At 45.9% G+C, this 21,778-nt stretch overlaps 1 protein-coding gene across 5 annotated transcripts in view; it reads right to left on the bottom strand.

Annotated features, from left to right (window-relative positions):
• Positions 1-21,778, bottom strand: part of LOC141188623 (beta-arrestin-1) — a 500,689-nt gene that overhangs the window by 56,554 nt on the left and 422,357 nt on the right. For 4 of the 5 annotated variants that reach the window (XR_012262721.1, XM_073661075.1, XM_073661074.1 and 1 more), the window contains 2 exons: positions 21,046-21,129; positions 15,347-15,370 (listed from right to left, as the gene is read on the bottom strand). Coding sequence is in view for 4 of the 5 variants with exons in the window: in XM_073661075.1 (XP_073517176.1) it covers positions 15,347-15,370; positions 21,046-21,129 (108 nt within the window). In the remaining variant the exon portion in view is untranslated. The remainder of the gene's footprint in view (positions 1-15,346; positions 15,371-21,045; positions 21,130-21,778) is intronic. The other variant, XM_073661077.1, reaches the window with a different exon arrangement.

The following is a 21,778-nucleotide window of genomic DNA, read 5'->3' on the forward strand; positions in this document are numbered from 1 at the left end:
TCCTCCTCCTGTACAATGACTGATAACACCTCTATATACAGTAGATAACACAGGATCCACCATTCACAATAGGTGATGTCACAGCTCACCTCCTCCTAATCCTGTACAATGACTGATAACACCTTTATATACAGTAGATAACACAGGATCCACCTTTCACAATAGGTGATTTCACAGCTTACCTCCTCCCCTACTGTACAATGACTGATAACACCTCTACATACAGTAGATAACACAGGATCCACCATTCACAATATGTGATCTCACAGCTCACCTCCTCCTCCTGTACAATGACTGATAACACCTCTATATACAGTAGATAACACATGATCCACCATTCACAATAGGTGATGTCACAGCTCACCTTCTCCTCCTGTACAATGACTGATAACACCTCTATATACAGTAGATAACACAGGATCCTCCATTCACAATAGGTGATAACACAGCTCACCTCCTCCTCCTGTACAATGACTGATAACACCTCTATATACAGTAGATAACACAGGATCCACTATTCACAATAGGTGATGTCACAGCTCACCTCCTCTCCTCCTCCTCCTGTACAATGACTGATAACACCTCTATATACAGCTGATAACACAGGATCCACCATTTACAATAGGCGATGTCACAGCTCACCTCCTCCTCTTCCTGTACAATGACTGATAACACCTCTATATACAGTAGATAACACAGGATCCACCATTGACAATAGATGATGTCACAGTTCACCTCCTCCTCCTGTACAATGACTGGTAACACCTCTATATACAGTAGATATCACAGGATCCACCATTCACAATAGATGATGTCACAGCTCACCTCCTCCTCCTGTACAATGACTGATAACACCTCTATATACAGTAGATAACACAGGATCCACCATTCACAATAGGTGATGTCACAGCTCACCTCCTCCTCCTGTACAATGACTGATAACACCTCTATATACAGTAAATAACACAGGATCCACCATTCACAATAAGTGATGTCACAGCTCACCTCCTCCCCTCCTGTACAATGACTGACAACACCTCTATATACAGTCGATTACACAGGATCCACCATTTACAATAGGTGATGTCACAGCTCACCTCCTCCTCCTGTACAATGACTGATAACACCTCTATATACAGTAGATAACGCAGGATCAACCATTTACAATAGGTGATGTCACAGCTCACCTCCTCCTCCTGTACAATGACTGATAACACCTCTATATACAGTAGATAACACAGGATTCACCATTTACAATAGGTGATGTCACAGCTCACCTCCTCCTCCTGTACAATGACTGATAACACCTCTATATACAGTAAATAACACAGGATCCACCATTCACAATAAGTGATGTCACAGCTCACCTCCTCCCCTCCTCTACAATGACTGATAACACCTCTATATACAGTCGATTACACAGGATCCACCAATTACAATAGGTGATGTCACAGCTCACCTCCTCCTCCTGTACAATGACTGATAACACCTCTATATACAGTAGATAACGCAGGATCAACCATTTACAATAGGTGATGTCACAGCTCACCTCCTCCTCCTGTACAATGACTGATAACACCTCTATATACAGTAAATAACACAGGATCCACCATTCACAATAGGTGATGTCACAGCTCACCTCCTCCCCTCCTGTACAATGACTGATAACACCTCTATATACAGTTGACTACACAGGATCCACCATTCACAATAGGTGATGTCACAGCTCACCTCCTCCTCCTGTACAATGACTGATAACACCTCTATATACAGTAGATAACGCAGGATCAACCATTTACAATAGGTGATGTCACAGCTCACCTCCTCCTCCTGTACAATGACTGATAACACCTCTATATACAGTAAATAACACATGATCCACCATTCACAATAGGTGATGTCACAGCTCACCTCCTCCCCTCCTGTACAATGACTGATAACACCTCTATATACAGTTGACTACACAGGATCCACCATTCACAATAGGTGATGTCACAGCTCACCTCCTCTCCTCCTCCTCCTGTACAATGACTGATAACACCTCTATATACAGCTGATAACACAGGATCCACCATTTACAATAGGTGATGTCACAGCTCACCTCCTCCTCTTCCTGTACAATGATTGATAACACCTCTATATACAGTCGATTACACAGGATCCACCATTTACAATAGATGATGTCACAGCTCACCTCCTCCTCCTGTACAATGACTGATAACACCTCTATATACAGTAAATAACACAGGATCCACCATTCACAATAAGTGATGTCACAGCTCACCTCCTCCCCTCCTGTACAATGACTGATAACACCTCTATATACAGTCGATTACACAGGATCCACCATTTACAATAGGTGATGTCACAGCTCACCTCCTCCTCCTGTACAATGATTGATAACACCTCTATATACAGTAGATAACGCAGGATCCACCATTTACAATAGGTGATGTCACAGCTCGCCTCCTCCTCCTGTACAATGACTGATAACACCTCTATATACAGTAGATAACACAGGATCCACCATTTACAATAGGTGATGTCACAGCTCACCTCCTCCTCCTGTACAATGACTGATAACACCTCTATATACAGTAAATAACACAGGATCCACCATTCACAATAGGTGATGTCACAGCTCACCTCCTCCCCTCCTGTACAATGACTGATAACACCTCTATATACAGTTGATTACACAGGATCCACCATTTACAATAGGTGATGTCACAGCTCACCTCCTCCTCCTGTACAATGACTGATAACACCTCTATATACAGTAGATAACGCAGGATCAACCATTTACAATAGGTGATGTCACAGCTCACCTCCTCCTCCTGTACAATGACTGATAACACCTCTATATACAGTAGATAACACAGGATTCACCATTTACAATAGGTGATGTCACAGCTCACCTCCTCCTCCTGTACAATGACTGATAACACCTCTATATACAGTAAATAACACAGGATCCACCATTCACAATAAGTGATGTCACAGCTCACCTCCTCCCCTCCTCTACAATGACTGATAACACCTCTATATACAGTCGATTACACAGGATCCACCAATTACAATAGGTGATGTCACAGCTCACCTCCTCCTCCTGTACAATGACTGATAACACCTCTATATACAGTAGATAACGCAGGATCAACCATTTACAATAGGTGATGTCACAGCTCACCTCCTCCTCCTGTACAATGACTGATAACACCTCTATATACAGTAAATAACACAGGATCCACCATTCACAATAGGTGATGTCACAGCTCACCTCCTCCCCTCCTGTACAATGACTGATAACACCTCTATATACAGTTGACTACACAGGATCCACCATTCACAATAGGTGATGTCACAGCTCACCTCCTCCTCCTGTACAATGACTGATAACACCTCTATATACAGTAGATAACGCAGGATCAACCATTTACAATAGGTGATGTCACAGCTCACCTCCTCCTCCTGTACAATGACTGATAACACCTCTATATACAGTAAATAACACAGGATCCACCATTCACAATAGGTGATGTCACAGCTCACCTCCTCCCCTCCTGTACAATGACTGATAACACCTCTATATACAGTTGACTACACAGGATCCACCATTCACAATAGGTGATGTCACAGCTCACCTCCTCTCCTCCTCCTCCTGTACAATGACTGATAACACCTCTATATACAGCTGATAACACAGGATCCACCATTTACAATAGGTGATGTCACAGCTCACCTCCTCCTCTTCCTGTACAATGATTGATAACACCTCTATATACAGTCGATTACACAGGATCCACCATTTACAATAGATGATGTCACAGCTCACCTCCTCCTCCTGTACAATGACTGATAACACCTCTATATACAGTAAATAACAAAGGATCCACCATTCACAATAAGTGATGTCACAGCTCACCTCCTCCCCTCCTGTACAATGACTGATAACACCTCTATATACAGTCGATTACACAGGATCCACCATTTACAATAGGTGATGTCACAGCTCACCTCCTCCTCCTGTACAATGATTGATAACACCTCTATATACAGTAGATAACGCAGGATCCACCATTTACAATAGGTGATGTCACAGCTCGCCTCCTCCTCCTGTACAATGACTGATAACACCTCTATATACAGTAGATAACACAGGATCCACCATTTACAATAGGTGATGTCACAGCTCACCTCCTCCTCCTGTACAATGACTGATAACACCTCTATATACAGTAAATAACACAGGATCCACCATTCACAATAGGTGATGTCACAGCTCACCTCCTCCCCTCCTGTACAATGACTGATAACACCTCTATATACAGTTGATTACACAGGATCCACCATTTACAATAGATGATGTCACAGCTCACCTTCTCCTCCTGTACAATGACTGATAACACCTCTATATACAGTAGATAACACAGGATCCACCATTCACAATAGGTGATGTCACAGCTCACCTCCTCTCCTCCTCCTCCTGTACAATGACTGATAACACCTCTATATACAGCTGATAACACAGGATCCACCATTTACAATAGGTGATGTCACAGCTCACCTCCTCCTCTTCCTGTACAATGATTGATAACACCTCTATATACAGTCGATTACACAGGATCCACCATTTACAATAGATGATGTCATAGCTCACCTCCTCCTCCTGTACAATGACTGATAACACCTCTATATACAGTAAATAACACAGGATCCACCATTCACAATAAGTGATGTCACAGCTCACCTCCTCCCCTCCTGTACAATGACTGATAACACCTCTATATACAGTCGATTACACAGGATCCACCATTTACAATAGGTGATGTCACAGCTCACCTCCTCCTCCTGTACAATGATTGATAACACCTCTATATACAGTAGATAACGCAGGATCCACCATTTACAATAGGTGATGTCACAGCTCGCCTCCTCCTCCTGTACAATGACTGATAACACCTCTATATACAGTAGATAACACAGGATCCACCATTTACAATAGGTGATGTCACAGCTCGCCTCCTCCTCCTGTACAATGACTGATAACACCTCTATATAAAAAATCCAGTAAAGATTATGGGAAACTGGAGCAAGTTTTTATAAAAGTAAAAAAAACTGTATCTTTAACAGTCAGTAAAAACATATAACAAGCTAAAAAATAGGAAAAGGGGAGAGAGAGTAGGAGCGAGACCAAGGTGCCCCCTGCACGCAGGTAGTACGCTAATCTAGGCAGGAATAATCAATGTATGCAAAGTGGGAGAAGCGTGGCCCCCAAAAAACAACAGAATGTGTGACTGTATGTAAATATCATAGAATAATGGCATAACACTGATCATGCAGATAAAGTGCTTGTGCAAAATGAATATAGTACACCGGATGAGCGAGTAGTGAAATAATCAGACTCGCTATACTCGCAACGAGTAGTTCCCAATACTCGGGTACTCGCCGAATAGTACGGTACTCGGGCTAGTCGTTACTCCGCGAGTTTCCTTGTGATTACTCGATAGGAGTAGAGAGTCCAATGTAAGTTAATGGGAAATGCGAGTAAGCCGCATGATTGTTTAAAAGCTGGCGGTAAAAAGCCGCCGGCTTTTAAACAATCACTCAGCCCCATACTGCTTCCCCGCAGCCTCCCACCCCGATCCTCCGCTCCCCTCGCCACCTCCCATCCCGATCCTCCGCTCCCCCCGCCGCCTCCCATCCCAATCCTCCGCTCCCCTCGCCGCCTCCCATCCCGATCCTAAGTTAGGACCGGGCGGGGAGCGCAGCATCAGGGAGCGGGGAGCGAAGGACCCGGGCGGGGAAGTCGGCAGTGAATAGGCTTTCCCGTTCGGTGCTGCGCTCCCCGCTCCCTGATGTACGCTCCCCGCTCCCTGGTGCTTCGCTCCCCGCCCGGTCCTAACTTAGGATCGGGATGGGAGGCGGCGGGGGGAGCGGGGAGCGTCTTTTCACCGCCGGCTTTCCCGCCGGTTATTTCAGATGAACAGCTGAGGTATCTGATGCCGATCAGCTGTTCATTTGAAGTAGCCGTGGTGCCCTCAGAGGGTTCATGTGAGTTCATGCTTCACTGCATGAACTCACATGAACTTTCCCACGGCCGCACAGCTCAGCTACATCTCTGCTAGAGAATCTCTACCAGAGATGTAGCTGAGCTAAAGAAGAAGACTCCATTGGATTACATCGGACTGAAGATAATTTTTTTAATAAAGATGGAGTCTCTAAGTGTTTTTTTGTTTTATTTCTAATAAAATATTTTTTTCCATGTGTTATGTTTTTTTAAAATATTTTACTAGAAATTCATGGCGGTCATGTCTAATATTGGCGTGACCCCATGAATTTCGGGCTTAGGGCCAGCTGATAATGCCAAGCTGGCCCTAACCCCTTTATTACCCAGTGAGCCACCGCACCAGGGCCCTGGATGAGTTGGGTACAGAGCCAGAAGATGGCGCTTCTATGAACGCGCCATTTTCCGGGGTGGCTGCGGACTGCAATTTGCAGCGGGTGGGGCCCAGAAAGCTTGGGTCTCCCTGCGCTGCGGATTCCAGCCCCCAGCTGCCTAGTTGTACCTGGCTGGACACAAAAACAGGGCGAAGCCCCACGTATTTTTTTTTTTAATTATTTCATGAAATAATTAAAAAATAAAGGGCTTCCCTATATTGTTGTGTCCGGCCAGGTACAAATAGGCAGCTGGTGGTTGGGGGCAGCCCGTTCCTGCCTGCTGTACCTGGCTGGCATACAAAAATATGGCGAAGCCCACATCAAAATTTTTGGGGAAAATTAATTAAAAAATAAAAAAAATAATAATAATTTAGGGATTGCATCTTTATTAACCCCTCAAGTGTCATTTAGTGTTAAAATAAAGGATTTATTAAAAAAAATATTTGCGTGGGATCCCCCATAATTATAGTCTCTAGCGGAGGTTAAGCAGACAGCTGGGGCAGATGTTTGAAGCCTGGGAAGGGGGTAATACCCACGGAGCTTCCCAGACTACTAATATCAGCCCCCAGCTGAATACATAGCCTTTACTAGCTATTAAAATGGGGGACCCCCCCAAAAAAATGACGTGAGGTCCCCCCTATTTTAATAACTAGCAAAGGCTAGGCAGACAGCTGGGGGCTGATATTAATAGCCCAGGAAGGGTGCCATGAATATTGGCCCCCTCCCAGGCTAGAAACACCAGCCGTCAGCCGCCCCAGAAATGGCGCATTCATAGGATGCGCCAATTCTGGCACTTAGCCTCGCTCTTCCCACTGCCCTGTAGCGGTGGCAGTGGGGTAATAGGGTTGGGGTTGATGTCAGCTTATAATGCCAGCTGACATCAAGCCCAGGTTAGTAATGGAGAGGCGTCTATAAGACACCCCCATTACTAACCCCATAGTCAAAGTTAAAAAAAACACAAACACCCAGAATAAAGTCCTTTAACTGAAATAAACACACAATCCTTTATTGTTCTAAATTAAACCATACTTACCATCACGCCCATTCCAGCTGAAGCCAACGATCTCCTGCAATAAAAGAAAAATAATAAACCAACATCATCCTTACCTTTCCATGGTTCCCAGGACAGCTTCAGCTCTGCTACATCGAGATGACAGGCTGGACCGCAGCAGAACGCTGCCATCCAGCCTGTCATCCCGCAGACACTGAGAAGAGCAGGCATGCTTGCGCTCCTCAGTGTCTCTCTGTGACGTCATCCAGATGAGCCGAGTTCATGTCCAATGAACTCAGCTCACCTCATGCACGTCACTGACAGCGTGGGAGAATTCTCCTGCTCAAGCGGTGACATCATTTGCCGGCATATGTTACTCCTAGCGAGTGATCACAAGGAAACTCACAGAGTGACGAGTAGCCCGAGTACCGTATTATTCAGCGAGTACTGAATAGTAACGAGTATACTCGCTCATCCCTAATGACAAGATGTAAAGCGCATCAATGCTAGTGCAAATGTAAATGTACATATAAGTGATACTGTCAAAAAGGTGCAACAGTTCTGTATAGAGTACTGAACAAGGGTGAGGATGCCCAAAGTGATCATTGATCATTCTTGCCTAGATTAGCTTACTACCTTGGTCTCGCTCCTACTCTCCCCTTTTCCTATATGTTTTTACTGACTGTTACAAATAAAGTTTTTTACTTTTATAAAAACTTGCTCCAGTTTCCCATAATCTTTACTGGATTTTGTTCAGTTTGGGAAGTAGACACAAATAGGTGATGTCACAGCTCACCTCCTCTCCTTCCCTGTACATAGATCTCTCTGCAGGTCACACAGCATGCCCACAACTCTCTCACACAGACTGGAAAATTCCCTGATCTCTATAGTCAGCTCTGCCCAATGTGGCGGCTGTAGAGCAGTACTGTCATGTGACCGCCCCGTAATCATTACTGCGCGCGAAATAGAAAATCTACAATCTGAGAATAAAAACAGAAAAGATACAAAAAAATTCTATCAGTGTCTGATTATAGAAATAATTTCCACTCCATGACAAAACAACCAGCTGGGCCCATATAACCAGCCCCGGTATAACCAGCCCCAGTATAACCAGCCCCGGTATAACCAGCCCCGGCATAACCAGCCCCGGCATAACCAGCCCCGGCATAACCAGCCCCGGCATAACCATCCCCAGTATAACCAGCCCCAGTATAACCAGCCCCAGTATAACCAGCCCCAGTATAACCAGCCCCAGTATAACCAGCCCCAGTATAACCAGCCCCAGTATAACCAGCCCCAGTATAACCAGCCCCAGTATAACCATCCCCAGTATAACCAGCCCCAGTATAACCAGCCCCAGTATAACCAGTCCCAGTATAATCAGTCCCAGTATAACCAGCCCCAGTATAATCAGTCCCAGTATAACTAGCCCCAGTATAACCAGCCCCAGTATAACCAGTCCCAGTATAACCAGCCCCAGTATAACCAGCATCACCATGACCAGTCCCAGTATAACCAGCCCCAGTATAACCAGTCCCAGTATAACCAGCCCCAGTATAACCAGCCCCAGTATAACCAGCATCACCATGACCAGTCCCAGTATAACCAGCCCCAGTATAACCAGCCCCAGTATAACCAGTCCCAGTATAACCAGCCCCAGTATAACCAGCCCCAGTATAACCAGCCCCAGTATAACCAGCCCCAGTATAACCAGTCCCAGTATAACCAGCCCCAGTATAACCAGCCCCAGTATAACCAGCCCCAGTATAACCAGTCCCGGTATAATCAGTCCCGGTATAACCAGCCCCGGTATAACCAGCCCCAGTATAACCAGCCCCAGTATAACCAGTCCCAGTATAACCAGCCCCAGTATAACCAGTCCCAGTATAATCAGTCCCGGTATAACCAGCCCCGGTATAACCAGCCCCGGTATAACCAGCCCCGGTATAACCAGCTCCAGTATAACCAGCTCCGGTATAACCAGCCCCGGTATAACCAGCCCCGGTATAACCAGCCCCAGTATAACCAGCCCCGGTATAACCAGTCCCGGTATAACCAGTCCCGGTATAACCAGCCCCGGTATAACCAGCCCCGGTATAACCAGTCCCAGTATAACCAGTCCGGTATAACCAGCCCCGGTATAACCAGCCCCGGTATAACCAGCCCCAGTATAACCAGCCCCAGTATAACCAGCCCCAGTATAACCAGTCCCAGTATAACCAGCCCCGGTATAATCAGCCCCGGTATAATCAGCCCCGGTATAACCAGCCCCAGTATAACCAGCCCCAGTATAACCAGTCCCAGTATAACCAGCCCCAGTATAACCAGTCCCGGTATAACCAGCCCCGGTATAACCAGCCCCGGTATAACCAGTCCCAGTATAACCAGTCCGGTATAACCAGCCCCGGTATAACCAGCCCCGGTATAACCAGCCCCAGTATAACCAGCCCCAGTATAACCAGCCCCAGTATAACCAGCCCCAGTATAACCAGCCCCAGTATAACCAACCCCAGTATAACCAGCCCCGGTATAACCAGCCCCAGTATAACCAACCCCAGTATAACCAGCCCCAGTATAACCAGTCCCAGTATAACCAGCCCCAGTATAACCAACCCCAGTATAACCAGTCCCAGTATAACCAGTCCCAGTATAACCAGTCCCAGTATAACCAGCCCCAGTATAACCAGTCCCAGTATAACCAGTCCCAGTATAATCAGTCCCAATATAACCAGTCTCAGTATAACCAGCCCCAGTATAACCAGCCCCAGTATAACCAGTCCCAGTATAACCAGCCCCAGTATAACCAGCCCCAGTATAACCAGCCCCAGTATAACCAGTCCCAGTATAATCAGTCCCAGTATAACCAGCCCCAGTATAATCAGTCCCAGTATAACTAGCCCCAGTATAACAAGCCCCAGTATAACCAGTCCCAGTATAACCAGCCCCAGTATAATCAGTCCCAGTATAACTAGCCCCAGTATAACAAGTCCCAGTATAACCAGCCCCAGTATAACCAGTCCCAGTATAATCAGTCCCAGTATAACCAGTCTCAGTATAACCAGCCCCAGTATAACCAGCCCCAGTATAACCAGCCCCAGTATAACCAGTCCCAGTATAACCAGTCCCAGTATAACCAGCCCCAGTATAACCAGCCCCAGTATAACCATCCCCAGTATAACCAGTCCCAGTATAACCAGCCCCAGTATAACCAGTCCCAGTATAATCAGTCCCAGTATAACCAGCCCCAGTATAATCAGTCCCAGTATAACTAGCCCCAGTATAACAAGTCCCAGTATAACCAGCCCCAGTATAACCAGTCCCAGTATAACCAGTCCCAGTATAATCAGTCCCAGTATAACTAGCCCCAGTATAACCAGTCCCAGTATAATCAGTCCCAGTAAAATCAGTCCCAGTAAAATCAGTCCCAGTATAACCAGTCCCAGTATAACCAGTCTCAGTATAACCAGCCCCAGTATAACCAGTCCCAGTATAACCAGCCCCAGTATAACCAATCCCAGTATAGCCAGTCCCAGTATAACCAGCCCCAGTATAACTAGTCCCAGCATAACCAGCCCCAGTATAACCAGTCCCAGTATAACCAGCCCCAGTATAACCAGTCCCAGTATAACCAGTCCCAGTATAACCAGTCTCAGTATAACCAGCCCCAGTATAACCAATCCCAGTATAGCCAGTCCCAGTATAACCAGCCCCAGTATAACTAGTCCCAGTATAACCAGCCCCAGTATAACCAGTCCCAGTATAACCAGTCCCAGTATAACCAGCCCCAGTATAACCAGTCCCAGTATAACCAGTCCCAGTATAACCAGTCCCAGTATAATCAGTCCCAGTATAACCAGTCTCAGTATAACCAGCCCCAGTATAACCAGCCCCAGTATAACCAGCCCCAGTATAACCAGTCCCAGTATAATCAGTCCCAGTATAACCAGTCTCAGTATAACCAGCCCCAGTATAACCAGTCCCAGTATAACCAGTCCCAGTATAATCAGCCCCAGTATAACCAGCCCCAGTATAACCAGTCCCAGTATAACCAGCCCCAGTATAACCAGCCCCAGTATAACCAGCCCCAGTATAACCAGTCCCAGTATAATCAGTCCCAGTATAACCAGCCCCAGTATAATCAGTCCCAGTATAACTAGCCCCAGTATAACAAGCCCCAGTATAACCAGTCCCAGTATAACCAGCCCCAGTATAATCAGTCCCAGTATAACTAGCCCCAGTATAACAAGTCCCAGTATAACCAGCCCCAGTATAACCAGTCCCAGTATAACCAGTCCCAGTATAATCAGTCCCAGTATAACCAGTCTCAGTATAACCAGCCCCAGTATAACCAGCCCCAGTATAACCAGTCCCAGTATAACCAGCCCCAGTATAACCAGCCCCAGTATAACCATCCCCAGTATAACCAGTCCCAGTATAACCAGCCCCAGTATAACCAGCCCCAGTATAACCAGTCCCAGTATAATCAGTCCCAGTATAACCAGCCCCAGTATAATCAGTCCCAGTATAACTAGCCCCAGTATAACAAGCCCCAGTATAACCAGTCCCAGTATAACCAGCCCCAGTATAATCAGTCCCAGTATAACTAGCCCCAGTATAACAAGTCCCAGTATAACCAGCCCCAGTATAACCAGTCCCAGTATAACCAGTCCCAGTATAATCAGTCCCAGTATAACTAGCCCCAGTATAACCAGTCGCAGTATAACCAGTCCCAGTATAATCAGTCCCAGTAAAATCAGTCCCAGTAAAATCAGTCCCAGTATAACCAGTCTCAGTATAACCAGCCCCAGTATAACCAGTCCCAGTATAACCAGCCCCAGTATAACCAATCCCAGTATAGCCAGTCCCAGTATAACCAGCCCCAGTATAACTAGTCCCAGTATAACCAGTCCCAGTATAACCAGCCCCAGTATAACCAGTCCCAGTATAACCAGTCCCAGTATAACCAGTCCCAGTATAATCAGTCCCAGTATAACCAGTCTCAGTATAACCAGCCCCAGTATAACCAGCCCCAGTATAACCAGTCCCAGTATAACCAGTCCCAGTATAATCAGTCCCAGTATAACCAGTCTCAGTATAACCAGCCCCAGTATAACCAGTCCCAGTATAACCAGTCCCAGTATAATCAGCCCCAGTATAACCAGTCCCAGTATAATCAGTCCCAGAATAACCAGTCCCAGTATAATAAGCCCCAGTTTAACCAGCACAAGTATAACCAGCCCCAGTATAACCAGTCCCAGTATAACCAGTCCCAGTATAACCAGTCCCAGTATAACCAGTCCCAGTATAATCTGTCCCAGTATAACCAACCCCAGTATAACCAACCCCAGTATAACCAGTCCCAGTATAACCAGCATCACCATGACCAGTTCCAGTATAACCAGTTCCAATATAGCCTGTCCTAATATAGCCAGTCCCAGTATTACCAGTCCCGGCATAGCAAGTCTCGGTATAGTTAGTCCCATTATAGCCAGTCTCAGTATTACCAGCCCCAGTATTACCAGCCCCAGTATAACCAGTCCCAGTATAACCAGCCCCAGTATAACCAGTCCCAGTATAACCAGTCCCAGTATTACCAGCCCCAGTATAACCAGCCCCAGTATAACCAGTCCCAGTATAATCAGCCCCAGTATAACCTGTCCCAGTATAACCAGCCCCAGTATTACCAGCCCCAGTATAACCAGCCCCAGTATAACCAGCCCCAGTATAACCAGCCCCAGTATAACCAGCATCACCATGACCAGTCACAGTATAACCAGTTCCAATATAGCCAGTCCCAGTATTACCAGTCCCGGCATAGCAAGTCTCGGTATAGTTAGTCCCAGTATAGCCAGTCTCAGTATTACCAGTCCCAGTATAGCCAGTCCCAGTATAACCAGCCCCAGTATTACCAGTCCCAGTATAACCAGTCCCAGTATAACCAGCATCACCATGACCAGTCCCAGTATAACCAGTAACAGTATAACCAGTTCCAATATAGCCTGTCCCAATATAGCCAGTCTCAGTATTACCAGTCCCAGTATAGCCAGTACCAGTATAACCAGTCCCAGTATAACCAGTCCCAGTATAGCCAGTCTTGGCATAATCAGTCCCAGTATTACCAGTCCCACTACAGCCAATCCCAGTATAGCCAGTCCCAGTATAACCAGTCCCGGTATAGCTAGTCCCGGTATAACCAGTCCCGGTATAACCAGTCCCAGGACAGCCAGTCCCAGTATAGCCAGTCACTTTTTAGTTAGTCCCAGTATAGCCAGTCCCAGTATAGCCAGTCGCGGTATAGCAAGTCCCAGTATTACCAGTCCCAGTATAGCCAGTCCCAGTATTACCAGTCCCGGCATAGCTAGTCTTAGTATAGTTAGTTCCAGTATAGCCAGTCTCAGTATTACCAATTCCAGTATTACCAGTCCCAGTATTACCAGTCCCGGCATAGCCAGTCTCAGTATAGTTAGCCCCAGTATAGCCAGTCTCATTATTACCAGTTCCAGTATAACCAGTGCCAGTATAGCCAGTCACTGTTTAGTTAGTCCCAGTATAGCCAGTCCCAGTATAGCCAGTCGCGGTATAGCCAGTCCCAGTATTACCAGTCCCGGCATAGCTAGTCTTAGTATAGTTAGTTCCAGTATAGCCAGTCTCAGTATTACCAATTCCAGTATTACCAGTCCCAGTATTACCAGTCCCGGCATAGCCAGTCTCAGTATAGTTAGTCCCAGTATAGCCAGTCTCATTATTACCAGTTCCAGTATAACCAGTGCCAGTATAGCCAGTCACTGTTTAGTTAGTCCCAGTATTACCTATCCCAGTATATCCAGTCTTGGCATAACCAGTCCCAGTATAACCAGTCCCAGCATATACATACCCAATATTACCATTTCCAGTATATCCAGCCCCAGTATTACCAGTCCCAGTATATCCAGCCCCAGTATTACCAGTCCTAGTATTACTGTCACGGTGTTTCGGAGGTGACAGACAGTCGCCCTGCAGTGGCTTGTAGGAGGTCTCCACGTTTGGCATTGCAGACAGCTGCTTAGATAGGAGGCTGTCTTTAGGACCCAGTGACTACCTCCCTTTAGTCTGGGTGTATATATACCTGGTGTGTCTAGGTGGGCGTCGCCGGTTATACTCATTTCTACTTGGAACTTGGCTGAAGCAGCATCACGTCCTCTTTGGAGTCTTGAGGCCGTGTGCCCTGTTGGAGTTCTTTTTAAGCTGAGTTGTTGTTCCCCTGTGTTGTCTTCTCCTTTAGTCTTTAGAGGGCTAGCGGAGGTTGACTAGTGCTCATCTCCTTCCACCCCCAGCTATAGCCTTACGCCAAGGATAGTAGGGCGAGGCACGTGATCGGTAACAGCTGTGGAGGCTTTATAGGGATGATAGGGGAAGTCAGGGTGATGCTAGTACAGTTTAGGAGGTCACCACTTCCCCCTTTCCCTAGTGTCTGGGCTCCCTTTCCCTTTCCCCCCTGTGTTGCACTTATACCTGGCGTGATTCTCTGTGTTGCACTCACACCTGGCGTGACAATTACTTTCCCCAGTATAGCGAGTCCCGGTATAGTTAGTCCTTGTGTAGTTAGTCCTGGTATAACCAGTCCCAGTATTTACAGTCCCAGTATTTCCTTCCCCAGTATAGCCAGTCCCGGTATAGTTAGTCCTGGAGTAGTTAGTCCTCGTATAACCAGTCCCAGTATTACTAGTCAGTAGTAATTGAATATACCCAGTCCCTGTATAACTAGTTCCAGAATAACCAGTAGCCATGGGTTCACTGACTGGTGGTGATGGTACATATGAATGGTTCATGCAGCCGCCCGCCGGGCACAGGACACAGTGATGGGCAGAGGGCAGGGAGGACAGATGCAGCGGGATTTGGTGCATGGTTGTGACTTGTGGAGGTGTCAGCAATTACCTGGACGCCAGGTCTCCCAGGAGGCTGCCATCATCCAAAGTAGACAGAGAATTAGTCAGTGCAAGCATCAGTGCCCCCCAAGTCACCGGACCCCACAATCACATGCAGTCGGTACCCTGAGCCCTCATCAGCCGGCAGCGAGGGGCCACCACCCGGCTCATACACACACAGCGGCCATGTACAGAAATCAAAGCTCCACTGCAGGATGTAACAGGTTAAATCTATCACTTCGCTTGTACTCCAGTCACATCCAGAGCTGCATTCACAGTTGTACTCGTTTTCTACTAGTTGTCCGGATGTGTAGCTGTGTAACATCCCTGTAACCCCAAGAAGACAAGGAGATATCAGGAAACTATTAGTACTGCAGCTCTGGATGTAACTAGAGTATAATGCATCGTGTACAAGATAAGTAAGGGCAACATCCTAAGGAGATTTAAAGGGATTGTCCAGGACTGTAATAGTGATGGCTTATCCTGTCTTAAAGAAAAGAAGACGAAAGAAGAATGAAAGAAAGAGAGAAAGAAGAAGGAAGAAGAAGAAAGGAGAAGGGTGAAGGAGAAGGAAGAAAAAGAAAGGAGAAGAAAAACAAAAGAAGAAAGAAGATGCTGTTTAATCACTTCCCTGATCCTGAATGATTCTACCAGTGACAATTATCAATATCCCATAAGAACAGACAAAATAAGAATACAGTGTAGAAAATATGACTCCTGCTCAGAAAACGATCAGCACCCAGTGGTCACCGGTGGTATTACACCACACCATCATCTGGATAGGAAACAGCGGAGGATGGAAGACTGTTTTGCTATTATTTTTCTACAGCTGGAGGTTTCTTCCTAAGCCAGGAGTGGGTCAATCATAGCTGAGATTGGGCAAGTTAAGAACAAGTCTGTGCTGGACGTAGAGGCAGTGCATTGTACAGTTGGGTAAACTTCTTCTAGTCTCCAGGGCTCTTTCCGATCTTCCTCCTTGTCTTGTCTAGTTTTCTTAGCCTGAAGCTACATGGCAATGTCAAGACAGGTGCAAAAGCATCAAGAAAGGATCTGGAGAAGGAAAGGAGCCTGGAGCAAAGGAGCCTCAACTAACTGAGGAGGGGTCTCATGTCCCAGTTCTTAATCAAGAGGTTCAGCGTCTGAACTTTTAGGTCTGCGATGTGAATTATAGGAGGTCATCCGATCATCCGAGGTCTGGTGTGGGGTCTAAATGTTAAAGTCTGTTCTGGAATCTGAATTATTAAGGGTGTGGGCCAGGGTGTAAAATATAAAGTCTGATCACAGGTCTGAACTACGAGATCTGATAGGTCTGGTCTGGGGTGTGAATATTAGGTCTGGTCTGGAGTCTGAATATTAAGTCTGATCTGGGGTCTGAATATTAGGTTTTATCTGGGATCTGAATGCTAGGTCTGTGACCTGCCATATAGCCTAAATATTAAGTCTGGTCAGAGGTCTGAATACTAAGTCTGACCTTGGGTCAGAATATTAGGTCTGGTCTTGGGCTTAAATATTGGTTCAGTTCTAGGGACTGAATATTAGGTCTGGTGTCTGAATATTAGGTCTGGTCTAGGGACTGAATATTAGGTCTGGTGTCTGAATATTAGGTCTGGTCTGGGGTCTGAATATTAGGTCAGGTCTGGGGTCTGAATATTAGGTCTGGGGTCTGAATATTAGGTCTTGTCTGGGTCTGAATACTAGGTCTGGGGTCTGAATATTAGGTCTGGTCTTCGGTCTGAATATTAGGTCTGGGGTCTGAATATTAGGTCTGGTCTGGGGTCTGAATATTAGGTCTGGGGTCTGAATATTAGGTCAGGTTTTGGGTCTGAATACTAGGCTTGGAGTCTGAATATTAGGTCTGGTCTGGGGTCTGAACATTAGGTCTGGTCTTCGGTCTGAATATTAGGTCTGGGGTCTGAATATTAGGTCTAGTCAGGGGTCTGAATATTAGGTCTGGTCTTCGGTCTGAATATTAGGTCTGGGGTCTGAATATTAGGTCTAGTCTGGGGTCTGAATACTAGGTCTGGGGTCTGAATATTAGGTCTGGTCTCGGGTCTAAATATTAGGTCTGGTCTGGGGTCTGAATATTAGGTCTGGGGTCTGAATAATAGGTCTGGGGTCTGAATATTAGGTCTTGTCTGGGGTCTGAATACTAGGTCTGGGGTCTGAATATTAGGTCTGGTCTTCGGTCTGAATATTAGGTCTGGGGTCTGAATATTAGGTCTAGTCTGGGGTCTGAATATTAGGTCTGGTCTTCGGTCTGAATATTAGGTCTGGGGTCTGAATATTAGGTCTAGTCTGGGGTCTGAATACTAGGTCTGGGGTCTGAATATTAGGTCTGGTCTGGGGTCTGAATATTAGGTCTGGTCTGGGGTCTGAATATTAGGTCTGGGGTCTGAATATTAGGTCTGGTTTTGGGTCTGAATACTAGGCCTGGGGTCTGAATATTAGGTCTGGTCTGGGGTCTGAACATTAGGTCTGGTCTTCGGTCTGAATATTAGGTCTGGGGTCTGAATATTAGGTCTAGTCTGGGGTCTGAATATTAGGTCTGGTCTTCGGTCTGAATATTAGGTCTGGGGTCTAAATACTAGGTCTGGGGTCTGAATATTAGGTCTGGTCTGGGGTCTGAATATTAGGTCTGGTCTGGGGTCTGAATATTAGGTCTGGTTTTGCGTCTGAATACTAGGTCTGGGGTCTGAATATTAGGTCTGGTCTGGGTCTGAATATTAGGTCTGGTCTGGGGTCTGAATATTAGGTCTGGTCTGGGGTCTGAATATTAGGTCTGGTCTGGGGTCTGAATATTAGGTCTGGTCTTCGGTCTGAATATTAGGTCTGGGGTCTGAATATTAGGTCTAGTCTGGGGTCTGAATACTAGGTCTGGGGTCTGAATATTAGGTCTGGTCTGGGGTCTGAATATTAGGTCTGGTCTGGGGTCTGAATATTAGGTCTGGGGTCTGAATATTAGGTCTGGTTTTGGGTCTGAATACTAGGTCTGGGGTCTGAATATTAGGTCTGGTATGGGTCTGAATATTAGGTCTGGTCTGGGGTCTGAATATTAGGCCTGGTCTGGGGTCTGAATATTAGGTCTGGTCTGGGGTCTGAATATTAGGTCTGGTCTGGGGTCTGAATATTAGGTCTTGTCTTGAGTCCAAATATTAAGTCTGGTCTGGGGTCTGAACACTAAGTCTGACCTTGGGTCAGAACATTAGGTGTGGTCTTGGGCTTAAATATTAGATTTGTTCTGAGGTCTGAATATTAAGTCTGGTCTTTGCTATGAACATTGGTTCTGATCCAGGCACTGAATATTAGGTCTGGTCTTGAGTCCAAATATTAAGTCTGGTCTTAAGTCTGGATATTACTTCTGGTCTAGGGACTGAATATTAGGTCTGGTCTGGGGTCTGAATATTAGGTCTGTGGTCTGAATATTAGGTCTGGTCTGGGGTCTGAATATTAGGTCTGGTCTTGGGTCTGAATATTAGGTCTGGGGTCTGAATATTAGGTCTTGTCTGGGGTCTGAATATTAGGTCTGGGGTCTGAATATTAGGTCTAGTCTGGGGTCTGAATATTAGGTCTGGTCTTCGGTCTGAATATTAGGTCTGGGGTCTGAATATTAGGTCTAGTCTGGGGTCTGAATACTAGGTCTGGGGTCTGAATATTAGGTCTGGTCTGGGGTCTGAATATTAGGTCTGGTCTGGGGTTTGAATATTAGGTCTGGGGTCTGAATATTAGGTCTGGTTTTGGGTCTGAATACTAGGTCTGGTCTGGGGTCTGAATATTAGGTCTGGTCTGGGGTCTGAATATTAGGTCTAGTCTGGGGTCTGAATATTAGGTCTGGTCTCCGGTCTGAATAATAGGTCTGGGGTCTGAATATTAGGTCTAGTCTGGGATCTGAATATTAGGTCTAGTCTGGGGTCTGAATATTAGGTCTAGTCTGGGGTCTGAATATTAGGTCTGGGGTCTGAATATTAGGTCTAGTCTGGGGTCTGAATACTAGGTCTGGGGTCTGAATATTAGGTCTGGTCTGGGGTCTGAATATTAGGTCTGGTCTGGGGTCTGAATATTATGTCTGGTCTGGGGTCTGAATATTAGGTCTGGTCTGGGGTCTGTAAATTAGGTCTGGTCTGGGGTGTGAATATTAGGTCTGGTCTGGGGTCTGAATATTAGGTCTGGTCTGGGGTCTGAATATTAGGTCTGGTCTGGGGTCTGAATATTAGGTCTGGTCTGGGGTCTGGATATTAGGTCTAGTCTGGGGTCTGTAAATTAGGTCTGGTCTGGGGTCTGAATATTAGGTCTGGTCTGGGGTCTGAATATTAGGTCTGGTCTGGGGTCTGAATATTAGGTCTGGTCTGGGGTCTGAATACTAGGTCTGGGGTCTGAATATTAGGTCTGGTCTGGGGTCTGAATATTAGGTCTGGTCTGGGGTCTGAATATTAGGTCTGGTCTGGGGTCTGAATATTATGTCTGGTCTGGGGTCTGAATATTAGGTCTGGTCTGGGGTCTGTAAATTAGGTCTGGTCTGGGGTGTGAATATTAGGTCTGGTCTGGGGTCTGAATATTAGGTCTGGTCTGGGGTCTGAATATTAGGTCTGGTCTGGGGTCTGAATATTAGGTCTGGTCTGGGGTCTGAATATTAGGTCTGGTCTGGGGTGTGAATATTAGGTCTGGTCTGGGGTCTGAATATTAGGTCTGGTCTGGGGTCTGAATATTAGGTCTGGTCTGGGGTCTGAATATTAGGTCTGGTCTGGGGTGTGAATATTAGGTCTGGTCTGGGGTCTGGATATTACTTCTGGTCTCGGGAATGAATATTAGGCGGTCCACCATTAGTGAAGCGCCTGTTACTGGTAGTTGAGATCTTTTTCCTCGTTTTGGGGATAGGAAACAGGCACAGTCAGTCCGATCAACTTGTGGGAGTTTGTTTTTCTCATCATTTTAAATTCAGGCAGAATCGTTACATTTTTTAACGAACTAAGTAAAAGTCCTGATTTGATACTGACCTCTCAGCTTTCGCTGTTATTATTATTATTTGGGCTGCGGTTGCGCCTTACTGGGCTTTATTCTGATAAACTGTGATCACTTCTAGTTTTGACTTCATTCTGACTTTGCAGCTTTTTCTCCTCTCCTGCCTGAAGCTTCCGCAGAGCGCTGGACTTTCTTATTGTTACCATACTGGTGAATCTCTGCTGAAATCCAATAGGAAGGAGATCAGGAGCGGGACGCAGCAAAGAGTAGATCATGTTCTCGAGAGTAGCAGCTTCTTATGAGCGGAGTAATCCTGGAAGGAGTGGAAACAGGCTGGGAAACAGTATCCAGGAGCAGGAGACGATACTCGAGCATTCCCTGTTTTCTGAAGTAGACCCAAATCGGAAACAAGATGGCTTCCACTAGAACAGCATCAGCCATCCTAATAAAGGGCAAATTCAGATGTAAAATAGCTCCCACCGGTGGTAAAGAGTGGGAATGCAGCTCGATTTCTTAAGCTACTAGTGGTCAGTCACGGAAGAACAGCAGAATCTTGACTGCCTGAGAAAGACGACATCCAATCCTCAGGGTGTATGAGAAGGATCAGGTCATTCTCACACTAACATCATGATTATATCATAGTATCAATGTCCAAATGTTCGTCATAATGTTTCATGCTCTTAGCTGAAAAACTTTGTGTTTTTTTTAGATTGGTCTTTTGTTCTGGAAAATAAAATATAAGTGAAGACTTACCCTCCTCGTGACACCACCAGCTTCACTTTCACCTTGTATGAGACAATTATTCCAAGGATCTCCTTGTTGGCTCCATCCCGCAACCTAGACACAGAAAAACAACGATCAAGAGCCGACAGTCAACACAAAGCATGTCCTACAAGTGTCTCACATCTCAATCAAGACTTGTAAAAGTCTCCAAGACAAGTCAAGAACATATACGAAAGCTCAGAAACTTCTCAGGATTTAGGGAATTAGCAAATCACAGTAATGAGAATGACCTGGGGATATTCTCCTTTTTGCAGTGAAGACTCCAGAATGACTATTCCATGGGTTCTTCACAGTAACAGCAGTGAGAATGACCTGACAATAGTCTCTTTTTATTATGGAAGCCTTCAGAATGTCACAGTAACTGGATTGTCCTTAGATATTCTCAAGCTGTTATCACAGAATGAGAGTGACCTTAGGATATTCTCACCACTGAAGTAAAACTAAAGAGTTCTTGCATTATAAAGGCATGTATAAAGGGGTCTGTAGGATCAGAAAGTCCTGGGAGCACTCTCATATATTCTCCTGGAGGAGGAAACATCAACGCTGACCCTCACTCTGTGAGAATGGTCTGGGGGCGTCTCAGGTCATTCTCCCAATAACCCCAGAATGTGGCCATGTCTCGCTTTAGTTTATATACTTTGTATCTTGTGCGGCTTTAGTTTTATGATGGGTCTTGATCATTATGGATCTGTTATACAGATAT

This window comes from Phyllobates terribilis, unplaced genomic scaffold, assembly GCF_046119375.1.
Source record: "Phyllobates terribilis strain yellow unplaced genomic scaffold, ASM4611937v1 Scaffold_2__4_contigs__length_985480577, whole genome shotgun sequence".
Classification (NCBI taxonomy): Eukaryota; Metazoa; Chordata; class Amphibia; order Anura; family Dendrobatidae; genus Phyllobates; species Phyllobates terribilis.